The 22,307-nt window shown below is 48.5% G+C and overlaps 1 protein-coding gene across 3 annotated transcripts in view; it reads right to left on the reverse strand.

Annotated features, from left to right (window-relative positions):
- The window catches only part of Gnao1 (G protein subunit alpha o1), a 155,813-nt gene that overhangs the window by 58,342 nt on the left and 75,164 nt on the right, over nt 1–22,307 (reverse strand). For all 3 annotated transcript variants that reach the window (XM_085843700.1, XM_021169561.3, XM_029480691.2), the window contains exon 3: nt 13,354–13,495. In XM_085843700.1, coding sequence (XP_085699826.1) covers nt 13,354–13,495 — 142 coding nt within the window. The remainder of the gene's footprint in view (nt 1–13,353; nt 13,496–22,307) is intronic.

Here is a 22,307-nt window from a genome sequence, read left to right on the forward strand (position 1 = left end):
CTGTGGCTCCTCAGGTGGGGATGGATGACCTGGGCCCACCTCCTCACTAATGGTGAGCCACATTGCCTGGGTTTGACCACTGACTAGTATTTCTAAACCATAGACTTGTCACAGAGCTGATATATCACCCGTACATGGTCGTGTCAAACATCTGCTCTTATAGGGGCAAAAGAGAGGGCATGCATGAGCTAGTATATGGAAAATGCTAGAAACAGCACCAGGCACATGGGTGTTCAGCTCCTTTTTGCTATTCCTGGAGGTGAGCAGAGTGCAAGGGAGGCCCTAAGTCTTCCCTTAACTTAGATACCATGTGACCTACCCTTTGGAGTCTGTACTCCTTTGCCTAGCATGCAAGGCCATCTACAGTCTATTGCCCCTCCTCCTGGAGAGATGGACGAAATGTATGGCCTGGACCTATATTCTCACTAATGGGTGATCCATGCTATCTGTATTTGACTCTTTACCAACAGAGAGTATCCTTTGGCACACCAGACTCCTGTGTTACACCTTCCCACCTCCGTGGCTGCTGGTTAGCAGGGGTAGTTAGAATAGTTTCAGACCACAGTGGGAGTAGAAACCCTGTGTGTGTCAGAGCAGCAACAAGAAGGGTTCTACCCTGCCAGAAAGAAAAGGATATCTATGGATATGTTGCTGTGATGTGGGGCATCGCTGTTATGGCAGATAAGCCTATCTCCTGCCAGAGACATACCGATATTATTTACATCTTACTAATAAGGAAACCAAGGACAAGAGTAATTAAAGACCCTGCCTAGGGTCACAGAGCTAATAGATGGGGGGCCTCTTGCACCCTTGGCCCTGTCTGCCTGCAAAGGCTGTGCTCTGTGGTTCTCCATGAGGAGATATCCTACTCTGTGACCTCAGTACCAGGTTCCTGCTGCAGAGTGGAACGCCTGGACTTGGTTCCTGGAGGACGTGTCCAGGACATCATCAATCAGGCCCACAAACACAGATGGAAAACAGAAACTGAGCCCCTAGCAAGAGCCTTGGCCTACAGGTTCACTGTTCTCAGACAGCCACCTTGGGCTAAGAGAGAGCCAGCCACCTTTCTATTCCTTGGCCACTTGTCATCAGGAGAACCAGCTGGTTTGGGCTCTGTGGAGCAAGTGGGGGTTGCTCTGGAAGTGCAGCAGGAAGCTGAGAGGAAGACAGAAATCAGGAGAAGCAGCAGGGCCCCACAGAGCTGGAAGAGAGACTGAATTCGGCACTGAGCTATTTTCAGACTCTGCCCTGGGGACCTCAGGCTAGAGATCTTGGGGGAGGGAACTTTGTCTGTGCAAATGATCCTAGTCTACATGTCCTCAGGAATCCATGGTTGCTTCAGGGCTGCTGAGGAAGGGAAGAGCTGGGGCTGCTAGCACACGGGCTCAGTGACACAGCTTACAGTGTGGGCCAGGAAGGGTCTGTGGGTCCCCTTGCCACTGTAGCATTTGCTGGAGAACTAGTGTTGCAAGAACTGACTTTTGGTTATTAATCACGAATATGTGATCTTTCCTGACTTACAGATGAGGGCACTGAGGCCAGGGGTGGGGCTGAGTCAAGTTGGCACTGTGGAGAGGAGGCAGCAGCATAACCTGGTTGGTTGCATAACCTGGAAGTGACTTCTCCTGAGATGCCCAGTGTGGGGAAGACAGGGCCTGGGGCACCAGGGTCTCCATCTGCTCCCCAAAGACATCTTCAGGGTTCAGCATCCTTTTCCAGGGGGTACTGGGTCAGGCAGACTATATCAGACGCAGAACAAGGCCATTCTCTTTCTGGGCTGACAGCATCCCTCTCCATTGCAGGATATCACTGATAACTGCTCTGTGCATTCTTCGCCGAACACAGTGAGCCTCCAAAGCAAGCCATGCTCGCTCCTGCTTTGAGCCTGCAGTGGCTGAGCCGGGAACAAAGCCAACTGCCTTCCATGCTTAGGGGCTCTTCTCACATGGCTGCCCTGCCTCTCCCTCTGTTCTTCTTCCTCACGGCTCTTGGGTACCTCTGACACTGACCCCCGGCTTTTATAGCCTTTGCACATGCAGTTCCACCTCTCCCAAACACTCTTCCCCTTCTCACCCCTCTCATTTCTCACACTCACTTTGTTCTCTGCAGAGATCAGGGAAGGCCCCATTCAGCTCCCTAAAACTATGGTGTGTGTGTGTGTGTGTGTGTGTGTGTGTGTGCACTTCTGCTTAGCAGCTGAGTTTGGGGCCAGAGTCCTGTTTCCTCTTTATTCTCCACAGTGGGTACAATGCTTATAGTTCTGCTGGCACATAGCAGGGGAAAGCAAATTCATGAATGAATGAATGAATGAATGGTATAGATGTCAGAAGGGAAGACATTTTTGGTTGGAGGGGTGGGGAATAACATCCTTGGAAATAAAGTAGCTGCCATTTCTGGTATGTGTGCTTTGGGCCAGACCCTTCCAGGGCTAGCACACCTGACAGAGTGACTCTAACTTTACTCAGTGTTCCCCACGTGGCAGTCAGACAGCCGTGCTTGCCACTCTTCTCCTTTCTGAGGTTTTCCTTCCCTCCTGGGGTCCATGCTTTTGGGCTCCTCTCCCATGCCTTTCTGGGCCTGGTTCAGTAGAAGGCCCTTGTCTCCTTGAAAGGTGAAGAAAGCAGCGCGTGCTTCGGCTCCTTATCCCTGGCTCCATCTCTTTAACTGTGGTAGCCCAGTGGCCCCTGCGTCTCTGGTTTTGAGCAACTGTGAACCTTGGGCTTTTGGACCTGGCTCATCATGAGGTGAGGCCACCAGGGTAACAGCAGGCCTTTGTGAAGCTCTGACGAGGAGCTGGCATTGTGTGCAGCCTTTGCCACGTGTTAATTCATTCTGGCCAGGACCATTGTGTGCTAGGCGCCATTATCACTTCTGTTTTTCGAGTGAGAAGCTCAGTTACGTGGTAAGCCTCAAGTACCAAAGCAGCCAAGAGGCAGGCAAGGGCCAGGACACCCAGCCATGCTGCCTGGTCTAGAAGCCTGGCTCTAGCCCTGCTGGATGACCTTACCACTCCCAGGAACTCTAAAATAAGGCTCATCTTGGTGGCCCCGGCTGGCTTAGGCAGGCTGGGAAAGTCCCCAGTCCCTTGCTAACTGCCCATCTCTGCCCTTTATTTCTACCCTTATCACTGCCCCATCATTAGCCCCCGTGGGAAACAAGGTGTGGCCAGCAGAATGGGAGGTGGGCTGACCATGTATTCTGTAACTTGGGATCCAGGAGGCCCCGGACCATCCACCATGGGAATAGGAATACTGGCTCCAGGCCAGTATTGGTTATCATGTACATACTAGAAGCCTGGCTGCCCTTCAATCACTATATGAATCCCTTTCCACGTAGAGGTACACCTCTCAGGGCCAAAGTCAAGGGAAGACATAAGGTGGCTTATAATGGCTTCCCAGCTTCCACTGCTGTTTCATCTCTTATTGTGATATCTTGGTTTCCCTATGAGAAATTCACTCATGTCCTGGGAACCCCTCAGCCAATCAGACTCTTATCTCTTGGTCACAGTGGTTGATTCAGCGCCAGGCCTCGTTACTAACTGGGCCAATAAGATGGAGGAGACCCCATCCGGCTGCTTTTTATAATAACCCAGTTTGATTGCATTGTCGATCATTTGCAGGCTGAGGATCCTAACTCACCATGAGAGGCTTCTGGGAGTAGTGGTAGACCACCGCTGGCTCCCAGCAGATAAAGCAAAGGGGGAGAGATGCTGAGGAACCAGGAGTAGGTGCACACACAAACAGCTGTGGGTATTGAGGGTGAGGTACACACTGCTTCTCCCTTCAAGGATGCATGGTGTTGCCTTAGGTCCATGCTTTCCTGGATGGTGTGGTGACATTGGGAGGAGGTGTACCGTTTAGGAAACAAGGCATTATGGGTGATTCTTACGTCACTGGACATGAGCCCTGGAAGTGGACCCTAGCCCCTTCCTTGTCTTCTTTTAAAAAGTTATTATTTTATGTGTCTGGGTGTTTAGACTGAATGTGTGTATGTTTGTATACTATGTTTCCTGGTGTCTGTGGAGGCCAGAAGGGGATGTTGGTTTCCCTGGAACTGGAGTTACAGAAGATTGTGAGTCAGCATGTGGGCAGTAGGAACTGAACCTGAGTCTCCTGAAAGAGCAGCACATGCCCTTAACCAATGAGCCATCTCTCCAGCCTCGAGTCACCTTTTAAGATAGCGTTTCACTGCTGCCTTGGAACTCAAAAAGAGATCATCTTGCCTCCTGAGTCGTTGGAGTTAGCGAAGTGTGCTGCCATACCCAGACTTTTCCTTCCTCTTGTTCCCTGACTCAGGATATACATTTGCTTTACCATGTATTTCTCACTCTTAACAGAACACGTGCACCAGCAGACTAACGCTCTGTGATTCTCTGATCTCCGTGCAGGTGCTCCAAATCTGTGAGCCAAAATAAACTATTTTTCTTGCAAATTAATTTCATCAGGTACTTCATTAGAGTGACAGAAAGCTGTGGACACAATCCCACCTCGTGGGAGACACTGCAAAGCCCTTACATACACTCATTTGGTCTCCATGGTGGGGTTAGGTGGGACAGATGCCGCTGGGACTACCTATTGTCATGAACCTATGATTCATGAAAATCCACACGATTCTGGCACCTCAAGAAAACACAGCCCCTTTCATTCCCTGGGACTAGTCAACAATACAAAATGCTGGCTTAACAGGCTCCCCTATGTGTCGATTTACAAAGGAGCATGGACCAAATATGGGGCAAAGGCCAAATAAAGCTTGAGCTATAGCTCCAGAGAGACTTCCTGGGGTGAACCGTTACCAAGTTCACCACAAGCTCCAGTCTGTGTCCCACTCACTATAGGATCATGTGGCCAGCACTGCCACTCTAAGTCAGTATACTGGCAAATCCTGTACTTATTTTGTAGGGAATATAACCTTATTCCATTACATTTGTGATGGGGCCTCAAGCATATACATGTAAAATACATCAAAATGTTACCACCTCATTTTTCAAGTTCTTAATTTCATAATATTCCAGGAACTTCTAAATATGGCCCTGGCTGGGCAGGCACTCTCTGCAGGTCACAGCATCTTCTAGGCAGTGGGGTCTTTCGGAAGCTTGTCAACTTACAGTCAATTCTGAGCCCAAAGGAGGTACTCAGGGTGCTCCCTTGCCAAAGACAAGGTCCTCCTGTGGCAATGTTAGGGGAATGGGGTCTCTCAGACACTTGAGGGGCACTCAGCTGGCTTGATGACTGGGATTTTGATTCTCATTCTTGTAAACTACTTCTTGTGAGCCAACAGATGAGAGCAAATGGGGCTAGGCGGGGCGGAGGGGTGTGACAGTGAAGCAGAGAGGGAGAAGGAGAAGGGGGAGGGGGAGGGAGAGGTGGGGGGTGGAGGAGAGGCATTATGGCTTGTGGTTGGTTCTTATTTACTGTTTGTCAAAGCTTCACTTTTCCTTCTTGTTAAAAAATATGCCTGCCTGCAGACACCCACCATCTAGAGATGTATAGTAGCCCAGCCTTGAACAGCCATTACCCCTACACACCATGGCAATGAAGCCAGGCATGGCAAGCTAAGAGACTAGACACTGGCTAGGGGCTCAGCAGTGACCAGGGAACCCAGCGTGTTGGAGAAGGGTGAGGCGAGGGTACTAGGCCTGTGCTGTGGGCAGTTTGGGCACCAGGATTCACTTGCCACCCAGATTTTTTTTTTTTTTTTTTTTTTTTGCCTAGGATGCCTCTTAGGACAACATTCTAGTTTCTGAGCTGATGTGAGAAAGCAATGGCAAGAAATGAAGAAACCTGGACTCACCTGTGTCAGTGGCCAGAAGACCCATTATCCTTCCTGACCACTGGGTGCTGCTCTCCACTGACTTAGCACATCTAGTTCTTGTTTTTCTTTAGTCCCCAGTTTGCATGGGTACCTGCTGGCCGCTCTCCTCCACCCTTTCCTCCTGTGTGCCCTACTAGAGTGGTCATTGCGGAGTAAGGAGAAGCCCAAGGCTGCCCCGCTTCTTTCTGCCTCTGGGCCCCTTGTGAGTGTGTGACATTTCCTTCTTTGGAACCAAGAACACCCAGAAAACCACCCCAGTACAGTACAGTTGTAGAGGTAGCCCTGGGAGTGATGGCTCTTGGGACCCCTCTCCAGAAAACAGTGACTGCTCCCCTGGTTTAGGCTACTCAATGTGGGGTGATGTTCACTTGAAGCCAAAAGCATCCCAACTCACAGGGTGAAATCTAGAAGTGACTTAGTCAAGAGAAGGGGCTGCCACTGCAGCTGAGGGCTCTTGCATCTCAGCAACAAGGGCGAGTCTTCCTTCCCTTCTGCTGCCTGAAGAGCAACTCGGGAAAGCATGTCCACCCCAGCCTGCTACCTGGGCAAAGGCTTCTGGCAGGAAGGACAGAGGACTTCTGTGTTAATTGTATGGGGTTTTTTTTGTTTGTTTGTTTTGCCCCCAGCAGTTTAGTTTAGATGTGACTTCTTCAGAATGTTGTACGGACACTCAGCTTGGACTCCTAGAGGAATGTCTTTTGCCTCTGATCCTGGCCCTCAATCCTTGATCTGATGTCCACAGTCAGACTCCAGGGTCAAAGTGACTTCTCATCAAGTGTTCTTAACACCTGGCTTATGAAACAGGGAATTCTGCGACATTTTATCAAGTTCAGAAAACTACAGGTGAGACATAGATTTTCTCCTTAGCCCCAGGTCTTACATTTGTTGCCAGGGATAGACATCCACCAGGCACTGTTTTCTCACCAATGCTCTTTTAACAACATGCCAATCACATAAGAGGTAGACTTATCCCCACCTGCTCCTTTCTTCCATGTCTCTGTGAAAGATGGCCAACAGTAGCCAGGGCAGAAGCGGAAACACCAACAGAGCAGGTTCACCTCCTATCTACACTACTGCTTAGTCACTGCCCTCTTCCTGGATGGGCCATCCCCATCACAGCCTAACCTACACTGGGAATCATGATGCCACCATTCCCTAACTTTCCAGAGCACCTACTATGTGCTGATCGCTGCTCTCAGGTCAACAGTAGGTATAAAGAGATTTTATAAATACTGAGTCACTTAATCTACAGACAATACCATGATGTTGGTGTCTGTTGTCTTCATTACCATAGCCCAGTGTGTTACTGAGAGAGAGAAGGCTTCTTTCTGTTGTCTCCCAGCAGGAAGTAGAGCTGGGATTTGGTTAGGGTAGCATAGCAGACTAGCCCCAGAACCCTTGACCCATGCTTCCCATGACTTTTACAAACATTAAAAACAATGCTATGGACTGCCGTGTCTGTCTCTGTTCTAACCCACTGCTGCATGAATGCCCAGTTAGAAGAATGAATGGAGAAACCCATAAAGCCACTCTAGCATTCCTTTGGCTGGTGAGGGGATCAAGAAGGCATGAAAGGCAGCCTTCACCCTTGACGTCACAGACACACTGCCTGGCTATGGAGATAAGGAGAGCATGAAGGAGAGGGTTGGAGGCAGCAGTGAGTACAGCCGGAGAGACAAGAAGCCAGAGGGGACTGCCATTCCTTACAGTTGGTTTCTCCTTCATATCAGGTTACAACAGCCAGATCAGCAGGCCCTAAGCAGTAGATGCCTCCCTCAAACCAGGAGCTCAGGGTCTGAGTGCATGGAGCAGGCTGATGCATCAGTATGTGTCCTGGGCATGAGTGGGGCAGGTTCTCACCTACGAACAAGATTGGGCTCCCTGGTCTTTGTCTTTGTATCCGTTCCGGGTGGTTCATGCACTGTTTTCCAAATACATGCTAAGTATTTGTGATAGAAGGAAAACAAGAAGCTGGGAGGAACTGCAAGTGTGTGCAGGAGTCCACGGCATGGTCTGCTCAGGGTTGCCACGGTATATTAAGCAAGTCTCTTCTGTTTGGGACAGATGACATATTTTGTCACATGTGCAAAAGGGAGTCACAGGATGAGATGGTCTTGGATGGAAGAGTTTCAAACTGTTGATCTGGGCAGGACAGACTGTGGTCTGGGCTAGTAGTGCCTCAGTGTCTGGTCTGTGCAGTATCCCTGCTTCCTCTTGGCCCTCAGTTTGGGGTGAGTATGGGATCTTTATCTGTTTCTTCTCACAGCCCCTGCTTGGATCTGAAACTCCCTGTGCATGGTCTTGGCTGCAGGGGTCTTCAGCAGACCCAGGCAGACAGCATCCTGAATCTTCTCTGCAAAGCACAAGGGAACGCTGCGGGGCTGTGCTGCGGGGCTGTGCTGCGCTGTGCTGTGGAGACAGCACCATGTTTCCAGATTAAAGAAGCGCTGTCCAAGTTCCATTGAATGACTTAAAACCTTAACCTGTTTCCCACCCAGAGGGGATCCAACGACATTCTGGGCATAGGTATGAACTTTGGGTCTGCACCCCCCAAGAGTCACCATGCACTCTGGAGCGGGGGTAAGGCATTGGTGGGACAAAGAAGTCCTGACAGCAATTCCAGCCATCACTGAGCTTCAGTCCTGCTTAGGTCAGTGTGACCTTGAGTGGCAAATACCAAGCTGGGCACCTCCATTTGTAACAAAAAACAAACAAACAAATAAACAAAACAAAAAAATAAAACCCTGAGACAGGGCCTTACCTAGTCCTTACTAGACTTCTATGAGGATAGTTCATCACTATATTTTAATCAATAGAATTAATAATTTTATACAAATAACGAAAAGAATAGCTGGACTGTGCTAAGCATTTTCTGAGCTTGGCAGTGTCTATGCACAGATACTGCACTCTCCCTGTGGGATCTCCTTCAGTCCGATGGCAGTCAGATGAGCTGGCTCTTAGGGTTGTACAGATCACACTATGGAGTTGGAGGGATCAAGCAGCTTTCTCAGGCCAGGCTGGTGGTGGAGCTGGCATTTGAATCTAAAACATATTATTTCTAGGGTCAGGCATTATGTTAGATGTGCATTCTGATCTGAAGAAAAACCAACACACATGCAGATATTTTTTGAAGAAGAAAGTGACATCATGTCCACTTGTTCAAGGTGTTTCCTTGTTCCCGAGTGGGTGAAGTGGGGCAGCACCTCTGCTCCATCACTAGAGTTTCAGACAATGCCTCATCACAAAAGCCAGTTGACCAAGAAAAGAGAATGGATTTAACCAAAGGTTTAGTGACAGAGGAGTGTTCAGAAGCAAAGACCGAGACGTGTGGCATGGAAAGTGTATCTTTTTAGGTCTAGGCTCAATGAAGATGTACAGCCGTGTAGAAACAAGACTGGACAAAAAGGGTGTGGCCTTACATACGTGTGACTGAGAGGCAAACTCAGCAACACCTGTTTGGGATCTTTTGGCACTGAAATGAAGGGCTCTGAAGCCACATACTATCAGACATGGCAGTTCAGAGAAAGGATCCCTCACACACAGAGAGAAGTTTATGGCAGCCTTGGGGAAGAGGTTCTGGCTTCTCTGACTAGTGGAGAGCCAGGGAGGCAGAAAGAGGCCTCACCCTGGAGGAGCTTGCTTTGTCCTTTCCCTTCAATGTATTCTGCTTCTGTTGTCTATGGTTCCATTCATTTATATTGCATGCATACAAAACACATATTTTATATGTTTACATATGCGCACATATAGGGGGTAAAATTTACTAATATGAGATCCATCAAAGACTACTCTTTCACTCGTTGGTCAAAGTGACCTTCAAACTCTGTCACTGTCCTGTCTCCCTGTCCTTTCTTCCACAGCTGGCTCAGGGCAGCTCAGAGCTGAGGTAGAGAAAAGGGAGCTGGGAAATCTCAACTGGAAAGCTGAAGACAATTTGTACAGAGTGAAGGGAGCGGGGGTTGGGGGGGGCATAGAGAACGTGAAGATATTGAGAAAGGGGGATGGTACAGAGGGAGGCCTGACAGCTAGATAGAGGGTAGATGGAAAGAGAGGGAATCATGGCAAACACAGAAGAGAAAGGCAAAGGTAGTCTGAGGCTAGGTAGAGAAGATGGCCTCTGGAGGCCTGCACATTCGGGGGATGTGGAGTGGTCATGCAAGGGAATGGGTTAGACAGACATCAGGAAGACAGGAAAGAAAGCAGGAGAAAGGCAGTGGGTGCTGCTTTTTTTTTGGTTCCCTTTCCAAATTCTTTTATGGATTAAGAAAGAATTGGGCAGGACTTCGCTGCGGTGCCCTGGGTAGTCTCAGATTACTATGTGCCGGCTTCAGTTTCCCAAGTGCTAGGATTATAGGTGTGCACCAGTCCTAGCTCAGGAGCACTGTAGGCTGGATGTGTCTGTCTGTTTATGTGAGCCTTGGCTGTGGACTGCAGTCCTGTTAGGGAAGCATGCCCCTACGTATACACATGCTTTATATAGAAGGATCCCGGGCACACCACTCTGCTGCTTTCTGCCACTGCCTCTCTGTCTCTCTCTGTCTCTGCGTCTCTGTCTCTGTCTCTCTCTGTCTCTCTCTGTCTCTGTCTCTCTGCTCTCTCACTTTTCACTAATACAATGACAGCGATAGCAACTACTGTAAGGTGGTTGTTAGGGTTAACATTAAACAGTATTTCTTAAATAGCAATGCACACTATTTAACACAGATCCCAGAAGACCAACGCAGAGGCCTCCACTATCCTGGAGCTCCTATGCTCTGACTCAGCACACCTCCTGCTCATCACTCCATGTAGAAGCTCCTGGTCCTGAAAGCAGACTACCCAGCAGCTATCTCTCTGCCTCTGGCTCATCCACTGCTCCAGGCTGGTCACGCGCGTGCTCAGTTCTCAGTCATTATTTCTGGCCAGTGTCAAGGCATCCCCAAGGCCACCAAGGCCATCATCAAGTCCTCTTGTCACTACAGCTCCCTGTGCACCTTTCTTTTCAGACTGCTCAGCTGACCCCAGATCTCGTGTGTACTCTATTACCACAGCTTCCAGAGCCACTTCCCTCTTTGGCTGCTCTTTGATGATGTCACCCTAGGCCTGCCATCGGGTGAATCTTACCGCATCCCCTGTCTAGCACAGTCTATCAATGGTTGCTTCCTGCTAGCAGGATGAAACCACACTCACTGGATGCCATCCAGGGCTCACCAAATCTGGCTTACCTGTACTTCCAACTTTCTCACCCTTGCCTACACTCTAACCACATTCCTCCCTCTGTCAGCCAAATCTTCTTTGGTCACTATCAGCCACTGTCTATACTCAGGGCTGATTGGCTGCTTCAGCCACGGCCTCCTCCACGGCCACCTTTCAAAGCATACCTAGGTATCAGGCACTGCAGTCTTCCCTACATAAGAAGCTTCCTTTGACTTTCTCAAGAAAATGAGGTCACCTAGACAGACACAGGGAAAAGAGAGGCAGACTTCAAGGTGGCTAGAGGTTAAGGCAGCTGCACGGCTATACCACAGCAGGACAAAATATGACCCTCAAAGGTAAAGAAATAAGACCACTCAAGACCACTGGGGCTAACACACCTGATCAAGAGAAGCACTAACTTCTTTGCCTCATTTTAATGGCATCTCCATATTATTAGCCTGGTTTCGTACTATGCAGGTGTCACCTTGTCACATATGGGGGACATATAAGGACAGAAAACAGGAGAAACCTGTCTGAGAAAAATCCTATCCCATTCTCTGTCCCTGCCCCATGCCACTCAATTCAAGAACAATCCCCCCTTCCTTTATTCATCATGAGGTAAGGTATCCAACACTGGACAGCACGATCTGACCTCTTGAGACGCCTGATTCACATCTTGAGTATGTACCTCCGTCCTGTAAGAAAGTGTTCTCCCCGTTGCTCACCGGGTCCACCTGCTTCTGAATGCTTTCTCTGACAGTGCTGGAAATCTACTTCTCAGTCAGGTCCCTCTACCTTTGAAGGCTACCCAGCCTTGACCACAGGGAACAGAAAGGCCATGCTCAAGACCTTCCCAAGAAAACGGCCCGTTTTCTCCAAGCCTGACTAACAGCCTTTTACCAATGCAACCCTTCCCATAAGGCTACACATAGGCACTGCACACACTGGGCTGTGTACATATGGCCATTTGAGGGTAAATTCCAGGTACTCCCCTTCTCTTAGAATGGGGAGAGGAAGACTATAATTCCATTCAAGAGACTTTTTTGATGACCTACTATGCTCAGGGTTCAGTAAACAGCACAGAACTTGGCAGGAAGCAGGTGTTCTGCAGATGATGGCTGTTTTCATGCTCACAGTTCTCTGGCCAGGAGGATGACGGAGATGCTGCAGTCCTCAGCAGCCACTGCACACCACTCACCCACACTGCCCCACAGGTACTTTCTGATCATCAGCCTTCTCCGAACAAGGTTCCCTTCGTGCCTATGCCTGCACAGAGAACACTGACTGGAACAAGCCTACAGAGGTGGAGGTACCCTTGCTCCCTGTTCTGCCTTCCATGTACCCTCGGTCTGCCTCCCCCTGGAGAAGAACCTGTGATAGATACATTGCCAGCTTCCTGTCCTGCCTCTGGCTCGGCCAGGATCCTGCTGCCCACCCTAGGCTGGCATAGACACTGTGCCAGCCACCCACTACCCCAGGCCCTGGAGTTACCATCCTGAGCTGAGGTGACTGCCCTGTGGAATGAGGATTTGTGCACAACATACTAAATTTTACATGCAAAGCTATCTGACACATAATTTGTCAGACCCTGAGAAGGCCACAATAGCTTTCGTCTGTGAGGCAGGGAAATGTTTATCTGTCAAGTCACCAGAGACTAAGTTCCCTATTCAGAGACTGCAATGCAAGCCAGCTGCTCCAAGTCCTCCAGCTGTTCCAAGGCCTCCAGCTGCTCTGATACCTCCAGCTGCTCCCTGGGTGGGGGTGGGGAGCAAAGTCCAGCTTTTGGAGAGAATTCTCAGGTTGTTTTCACACCTCTCTCACACAGTTCTCATTTTATGGAGTTTTCCACAGTATCTGTAGTTTAGCCTTGTGGTGGATGCAAATGTTTACAAATAAAAGATTTTTATACACTTATTAGAGAACAGTCCTTGTTTCAGAATGCCCACTCTCTACAGGAAGGAGGGCCTCACACCTACCAGGAAAGGAAGAAAGCACACCCATTGGTGTGAATAATGAGAGGTAATTCCAATGGTTGCTTCCTTTCTAAAAGGTAAGGACAGCTTTCCTCAGTAGGGAAGATGGCACCTAGCAAAGTGGGTTTTGTTCAGTAAATATTTTTCTGATCAAGCCAATTGTCTGGGGTCAGGTACTTCCTCAGAGCTGTGCTGACTTAAAAGATCTCTCACTCTTTCTTATTTACAGAACATACTAAGAATGTTTTGGATTTTGCTTATATTGGTGAGCTTTACCCATCACACAAGTCCCTGCATTTGTCAGGGATTGGCGCAATGGCTTGGGTTGGTGGCCTCCTGGCCATTATCAGGAGGATGTAGCAGAGTCACAAAGGCCTCTTTTCACTGTGCCTACCTTCCTCTCCTTGTCACCATACTCCACGCCCAAAGTGTCCATGGCCCGGACAATGGCCGCCAGAGACTGGATGGTGTTGCTGTAGACAACAGGCTTGTACTGCTTCACATCTTCCCCAGAGAAGCCATCTTCATGGATGATCCTGGAGGAAAAGCCACAGATAACACGCGGTGAGTGCAGTGTCCTCCCTTGACATGGACAACCCAGGGTTTGGAGGCCCCAGCGCAAGCTCTGCGTTCACAGAGGTAGAATGGGAGAGCCTGGTCCTGTGGAAATGATGGACTACTGAGTTGCTCTACAGGTGCTATAAAATCTAAAAATCTAAACACCCAAATGAGATGAAAAACCATTTACCTGAGTGACTGAGTAACTACAGTATATAGTCTTCAGAGTCTATACTCAGGGAAAGGAACAAGGGGTTGAAGACACTTGAAAGCACCTGCAACAAGAGCAGCAAACACCAACTGCGCAGCCTATGCTCGCTCCTGGTGACCTAAGAACAGTGCAGAGCCTTGACTTGTATTCACACAGACGGCACTGCTGAAGATCCCTGAACGAACTGAGCAAGTGAAAGATACAGTCTCAGTCTCTCAACCAAACCCCACCCGCTCTGCTCTTGTGGATCAAACCCAGGATCAGATGGATGGACTTGCTAGGTGAGGACAGGTCTCCAAGGGGAGATGGTAGCCACGCCCATAGCTCACTCACAGTGCTTTTAATGAAAGTAGGGTGATGCCTGGCTTAAGTGAACAACCATCCTAGCTTGTGCACATGTGTAAGAGACATACCATCAGAAGAAAAGCCAGTAGTGGGCATTTCCATACTCTTCCTTAGCTGGTATTAGGTAGTCACCCTATTCTGCTGGATCTTAACAACTGACAGAATCCACACAGGGGGCATCACAGAGCAGAGGCAGTGTGACAACCTCTGGTGGCCTTTGTCTGGTACATGTTCATTGCTGACAAGGATTTAGGAAAGAGGAAATCACATACAAACTGTAAGAATAGTTTTAAGGGGCTGGAGCGATGGCTCAGTGGTTATGAACACTGCTCTTCCAGAGGTCCCGAGTTCAACTCCCAGTAACCACATGGTGGCTCACAACCATCTGTAACGGGATCCGATGCCCTCTTCTAGTGTGTCTGAAGACAGCGACAGTGTACTTGTATACACTAAATTAATTAATCTTAAAAAAAGAATAGTTTTAAAGAAAAAACAAGCATGTTTTAAGGACAGCATCAGAGGTTCTTTGTGCTTTGACAGACTGTGAGCTCTGACGGCCACGTTTCCAGAACAGGAATTAGAATTATTACCACATGCAACATACCCAGGCTTCAGCGTGAGAGCTGAGCCTGGTTTCTACGTCATCAAGGCCCCTGTCCAGGCCTCTATCACCTGCTTTCTGTCTAGAAGAACACACAGACACATATCATGAACATAGGTTTATGTTCATTTCATCTACCACACAGTCTGCTTGCCTAAAGCACGCAGCTCGATATTTGCTTTAGTAAATTCAAGAGATTGGGCAACCACAACTGCGTTCTAACCGTGGAGCATTTTATCCCCTTCCCAAAGCAGCCCTGTGCTCATCACCAGTCACTCTGCAGACTCCACTTCAATCCTAAACTACCACCAATCTACACTATTTCTGAAAACTTGCATAGTTTGGACAGTCCACATCCATAAGATTATACACTAGGTATGCTTGTGACTGGTTCTTTCATTTAACAAGCCTTTTCAAGGGACTGAAGAGATGGCTCAGTGGTTCAGAGCATTGACTATTCTTCTAGAGGTCCAGATTTCAATTCCCAGCAATCACAGTTCATAGCCATCTGCAATGAGATGTGGTGCCCTCTTCTGATCTGCTATGTCTGAGAACAGTGAAGGTGTACTCACATACACAAGATAAATAAAATATTAAAAAAACAAACCAAACAAAAAACCAAGTCTTTTCAAGATATGCTCATGTTATAGCATGTCTCATTAATTCATCCTTTTTATTACTGAATAATATTCCTCTGTATGGGTATACTACCATTGAGTTATTCAGTCATCAGTTGATTGATAAACAATAACTCCTGCGGCGAAGTGAACATTAGTGCTGCCTGTGGGTTCTTTAAGAAGCAGAGCAACATGACTCTGTAGACAGCTTGTGGGTTTGATTGGCACTAAGTCTGTTTTTGTTTGTTTGTTTGTTTATGTATTTATTTATTTTTTACAAAAGATTCTTTTTAATTTACAAGATTTGTTTTTCTGAGTGTTGGCCCGCATGCATATAAGTGCACCACACATGAATCTCGTGCCCCTACAGGTCAGATCCCTTGGAACTGGAGCCAGAGGCAATTGTTGCTGCTGAGAAGTGAACCGAACCTGGCTCCTCTGATTGGCCACTGAGCCATCTTTCCTGCTCCTCTTGATGGAGCAACAGACAAACAGCCCACAGGTTTGTGGCCCCACAGAGTCCCCCTGGGAAACACTAGCACTCTGCATAGAGCTGGAGAAGTGGAGGGGACAAGGGGACACTGGCTGTGCAGGTGGCTTGTGGAATACAGGCACCGGCTGGCCCAGCTCAGGCTGGAGGAGCCAGGGACACCACAGGGGCTGGTGGGCCACAGGGCTGAGGATCAGCACTTGAAGGTTAAGGCAGCTGGAGCAGAAAGGAAATGGCAGAGAGAGGGTTCTTGGCATCTTTGTGGAGTTCCTGAGGGTCTTTGGCTGAACAGATGAGACTCCACAGCTCAAAAGGAAGAGTACCAGAGAGAGAATGTGCTCTAGGGGCCTTGGAAGCTGAACACTTGGCAGCGCTTCCCAAGCCAGGAGATGAACCTCTGAAAAGTCAGAGGGCATTCCCTGGGGACTTCTGGAGCCTGCAGCAGGGACATCAGAGGCCACAGCAACTAGGTTAAGATAGCTCTCATGGCCCCCAAAGGTCCTCCTGACAATGCTAGAAAGAAAGTCTACAGAAACTAGCTGCCCATGACTAAGTTAGCCACCCAAAGACTAACAGAGGAAGACAGCAACCTTTACATGGGCGTGGCAAGATCTAGAGACTCAGCAGAGGGATGTGCAGGGTACCACCTTCCAGGGGAGAAAAATCCTGGCTCTGCAGATAAGCAGGGAAGTGTGGCTCACAACCAAGAGAAGCATCAGTTAACAGAAATAGAGGTGAAAGAAACATGGATGGCAGAACTGACACTGTATTGCAAAATAAGAAATATTTCAAGACATCAAAGGTGATTGTGAGTACAATTCAGAGGGAAGTGGAAGGTACAGAAAATGAACAATAACTGCATTAAAATTTGTCCTAGGTAAAACTAATGACAAATCAGACATGCAGAAGATTGTCCAAACTGAAGACAAAGCAGCAAAACTATTCAAATGGAGGCGGAAAGAGAAAAAGCTAAAAACAGCTTTTAACGCAAAAGTTCCAGGAATGCAAAGGATGGGTGTGTGTGTGCATGCAGAAAGATGCATCTGGAAAAATGTCACATGACTCAAAAGTAAATTAAAGTGTGTGAGATACACACGGGAATTTAAGAGCAAACACTGATAACTGAAGAGAAGGCACTGGGCACCCCGACTCCATGAGCAGGTCCCTCAGGAGGCTGGCGCTGAGCTGACCTGAGAGGTGCACACGGGAGATTTGCTGGCCTTCAGTGTGATGGGCTTCCCCAGAAGCCAGCGCAGATACCAGGACTTCATTTCTGAACCCTGGTCCTGCCACTCATCGGGGGATGCTTCCCAGATCCCAACTTCTTGAATGTGGGCTGTGATCCCATAAGATCCTATAACTGAATATAGGAGTTATGACAAATTGGGTAATAGGAAAAGGTTTCTGAAGAAATAGTGACTAAGAATTAGTTGAAAATTAAATGTGTAATGAACCCGAGATACCTCTGGTAGGGCTCACCCATCCCGTGGGCTGCAACTTCACTGTGACACCAGCTGAGTACACAGTGAGAGCCTGTGCACACTGCGCCTGCAATAAAGCCACATGACCACAACAAATGTCACCTGAAACACCCATGGTTCACAATATGACTACTGTGTGTCAGGAAATGTGTTTTTATTGTAGTACATACAAGGTTTTCTATTCATGTAGAGTACAAAAACTTAATTTTCCTATCAACATTCCTCAACATGTACAGTAAAATTTATAATATATTATAAAATATATTAGTATTATTTTGGTTTATTTTGCATTAGAATATTTAATTTTAAAAATTTCCCACACCTATCTACTGAGGTAGGAAGGCTAGGTTTTCATTATATTCATTTAACAGAAGAAACTGGGGTTGGGAGCTTAAGCCATTGAGCCAGTCTCTCTCAGCAGATCAGCTAAGGCCAGAACCCAGGTGTCCAAGCTGACAGTCCTTCCGACCACATCTGATCTATCTCCAGAACACACAGATTATTGCCTATCAGGTGTCAGCCTGGTTTCTGGGTTATCCCAAAAGAAAAACGTAGAAAACGATGCAATTTGGATCAAGGGTTCAACAGTCATGAGTAGTAGTCCTGTAACTCGTCATACTGGCAAATACTGGTTTAAACTGGGCTTCCAGGGCTAACATTTTACAGCATTCCCAAGCAAAGAATACACTTAAGACAAGAATATGGAGTTCACACAAGACAGCAGGGAAAGGGTCTGCAGTGCCAGGCTTGTCTTTCTCACACCATCCTTCTCCTCCTCTCCCTCTTTCAGAGTTCAGGCTGACATCTTTTCGAATATTATATAAGGTCCCCTTATCTTCTCTCTCCTCACATCATTCCAGTAACAGCCAGGCTGCTCCCATACCGCCTCTGCTGCGGAGGGTCTAACGGTGTCATCCCTGAGAAATGACTTCACTAAGCAGTCTTGTTTCCTCATTAGTAAGTTGTTCTGAGAAATAAGATGGGTATGGCTGAGCAAGCCAGACTGATGGGGGCATGAGGATCAGGAATTCAAGGCCAGCCTGGATTACAAGAGACCCTGTTTCCAAAACACAAAAACAAAAACCCAAGAGAAAAAGAAAGACCACAGGGAAGACACTCCAAATGGCGGCCAGTAGGAGTCGTGATCTCATTCTAAAGTCAACCTCCCGGTGCAGTTTCTCTCACTTCTGGCCCAGAGGCAGCCCGACTGTGAGGGTTGCCACTTAATGCTAAATGTTCCACCTGCTGCATTGCTTCTACTCTGTAAAGCAGCCCCAGGCCCCGATAAAAATCACCAGCGCCTGCCTCTCTACAGAGAAGGTTAGATCACTTCCCGGGGGTCATACTGCTGGTGACTGGCATCTCAGGTCCTATTTGTGACCTATGGGCAGAGGGTGAGAAGCTGGGCTGCTTTCCCAACTCCAGGCCCTCACCTCCAGGTTCCAGAGGCCCCACTGTGCATACATATAAATGGTATGCGTATGCACGTGCACACAACTGCAATGCCTGTCTGATGTTCTGAGATCCTGGAAAGGAAAGTGGGGGCCCCTCTGAGTCCTCAGGGATATACCCCAGGGCAGTTCTGTCCCATGATGGCTCAGGCCTGGGTCCTGGAGGTAGCGAGATTAGGGTTTGGAAAGCAGAAGAAAAGCTCCACAAGGCTTGTAGCAACAGCCAGTAGTCCCATGTACTGCAGAGGCCTTTGATGGGACTGCTGAGTGAATGAACAGAATCAAGTCCCAGTGATGTCATGTGAGTCCCTAAAACCACCCATGCCTGAAGCAAAAGCTATCCCGACCCCTCTGACTGATACAAGCCACAGCATTCTTTAGTTTTTGCAAAATCTAACGGGACTTGAGCTTCAGTCACTCATCCAAGTCATGATTAAAATGTTCTATATTTGATAACAATAATTTGAGACCACCTCTTGGCATATTTGCTGGTTGACTCTTTTCTACCCTGGCTGGCTGTTGATATCTTGTTTCATCCACCTGTCCACTCCTTCCCAGAATTCCTGGCATAGGGACATTGAAGGTGGAAACATTTCTCCTTGAGCTGTGTGTACTCAGATGTACAAGATACATCCCACCAAGGAGCTCACAGGCAAGTCTGCTTGTGTGCCTGTGTGTATTGGGTGAAATCAAATGTTATTTCTCACAGTGTCCACCTTAAAATCCAGGACCCTGAGGGGCTGTTCTGGGTCACCAAGCCAGAAGAGCCAGGGGAAGGAGGAGTTTGACCAGACGAGGTTGACTGCAGCCTGAGTATTCCACTGTGGACAAAAGCTGCCCGCTGCACTCAGGCTCCTCACAACACTGCTAAGTGGTTGATCTTGAGGGACAGGAACGTGACAGGAGCTGACCACAGCAGGTGACCAATTTCCAGGAAGAGGCAATCAATGATGAGCCCTTGACCCCTTCCCCTGACTCTCTTTGCTGCCTTGGAGATGCTGTGGGAGGCCCAGACCTGGCTCTCATTGTTTTCAGCCCCTTTTCTAGGGCGGGGCTGCTTTTAGCTGTAGGAAGACTGCTGGGCACAGATGCCTTATATGGTCATAGAACCACAGGCTTGGGAGCAGGAAGGGATCTCACACACTCATCTGGCCTGGCAGCCTTTCTTGAATCACAGGCCCCTTTTGAGACTGTGACAAATGTACCAGCACAGGTTTTTCCCTCCATGTGTGGAGGTTTGTGACTACCTGATCGAAAGCTGTGATTAACTCATTACTGGAGTTGGCTCCCCACCCCCTTCCCCTGGCCTCACCATCCTCTGCTACAAGCTTGAATGATTTAGACTGGAGGGTGGGGGGTTGGGGGTGGTGGTGCCAGGCACTAGCTGTGCGATGGGGTGACTTCCCATAACTGCTGGCTGTCAACTGTTCTCATTGTGTTGTGTTCAGGGCCCAGAGGGTAATAGCCGGAGCGACTGCTGGTACGTTTAGTCCACAAAGGTCATCTTGTTCCTATCCTCCAGAGGAAAAGGACATGAGGTTGGTCCTAAGAGGGGGGTGCCTATGAGGTGCACCTTTGAGTGTATCTGTGAGGGCATTCCCTAGCACGTTAGCTGAGGAGATAACGTCTCATGAGCTGGGGTCCTGCACCAATTAAAAAGGAAAACAGACGAACACCAGCAGAGCTTCACCATGCCTCTGCCTCTGCTTCCTGGTTGGCCACGGAGGATCAAGGCACTTCCCCAGCCCTGCCTTCCTCACCCTGATGAACTGCACTGCCCTCAAGGAAGCAAAAGAAACCAAGCCTTCCTTCTTTAAAACTGTCTCTTGTCTGACACTGGTCACAGTCATGAGAGAGTAACTCACAGAGGTGACCTCTGGAGAATCCCCACCTGCCAGGAAGAAGACAAGAAAAGGCCGAGAAACGCCAGTTGGAGAGGGGGATGGGCTGCAGTGGGGACTCTGCCTGTTTATCAAATGGACATCCTGGGAGATCATAGAGGCTGAGTCATCTTAATGATACTCGGGTGTGTCTGAGCAGGAACACAACCTCAGCAGACATTTGTCTGGGGACAGTTTTGCTTCAGGGATAGATGATAACGGTTTCCAGTCACCATTGGCTTGATTGACCCAATCAACAGTGTGACTGTAACTCTGGAGCTGTGGACCTACTAGGTGGCCAGTGACAATCCTGGCCTCACAGAACACAAGTGTAACTAGACACCGAACAGGAAGCCCCTAGCCCACAGGGGCTCCACAGAGCCCATTAAAACACTAAGACGAAAATACGACTAGGTATGGTGCAGTGGGTGTCCTGTGCAGCCACACTAATAACACTGTAGGTGTAAGTTGGGGGAGTGGGCATGGATGCTGTGGAGAGGGGGAGGATGGATAGGCTGGAGCAACAGAACGGAACAGTCATCACTTTCGGTGGTAGTGGTCAGTGACTTGTTATTGTCTTCTTTCTGTTTGCTTCATTCTCAAAATGTGCACATGGTATTATTGTTTAATTTTTTAGAGATTGTTATTAATAATAATAATGGTTATTATTATTATTATTGGCACATGGGAGGGCACACACACCACAGCACACATGCAGGGGTCAGAACAACTTAAGGGAGTCAGTCCTTCCTTCCACCCTTATGGGATCTAGGGACCGATTGAGTCCCTCCAGGCCTGTGCAGCAAGAACCTCTACCCTGAATCACCTCGCTGACCTGCAACACATTATTTTCAATGGGAACCAGATACATTATGTTTAACACTGTGACCATGCTGAGGAGACAAGGTTAGAAAGGTGAAGTGCTGTCAGCAGGGCTCTCCTGACCTGGTTTGTTTGGGCTTGGCTTGATATGAGGCCCTACACTGTACACTTCCAGGCCCACGGGTCCAGTTCCCTGCCTTCTGGGGACTCAGGCTAGACGTCAAAATATAAGGCTGATGGTGAAAACATTTAGGAAATAGTGTAAAAAGTGGCATCTTTCAAGGGCAGAGGATAGGCGTAAGTATCAGCTACAAGAGCTGCCATGTAACAGCCACTGTCCTAACCCACAGAGAGCTATTCGCCTGCCTCCTTTGCAGCTAAGAGTGGCCACATGATCTCGTTCAGACCAGCAAGACGAAGGGGAATGCATTTTACTTCCTGGTCCCGAAACAAATATCTTTGTGAATACTTTCCCCTATGTTTCCAGTTGGCCTTCTTCCCTGTTCCCACAGGGCTCCTCTCCTACAGACATTCCTGGCCTCCTGCCTTTGTATGTAGTGTAAGGAGTCTAAACCCTTATAATGACAGTTCGTGCTTTCACCACGATGCCCTCCGCCTGGGCCACAGAAAGGGATCTGCTCCAAGGCCACATATGGGAAACTGTGACTTAGATAAATCCATGCCCATAGGGACCAAGTTGGCATGTGACAGAGCAGGGACAAAATCCTCAGAGGCCTTTCTGTTGTGCCACAGGTCTCTGATGGCCCTGGAGCTGAGGATGATGGGAGATCCCAGGAGAGAAAAACATGGGCCCATCTGCAAAACAGAAAGACTCTTTCACCTTGACAGGTCCAAGATTTGGGAGCAGCAAGATGGTCTGTATGCACACCCA

This window comes from Mus caroli, unplaced genomic scaffold, assembly GCF_978045245.1.
Source record: "Mus caroli unplaced genomic scaffold, Mus_caroli_1 scaffold_10, whole genome shotgun sequence".
Taxonomy (NCBI): Eukaryota; Metazoa; Chordata; class Mammalia; order Rodentia; family Muridae; genus Mus; species Mus caroli.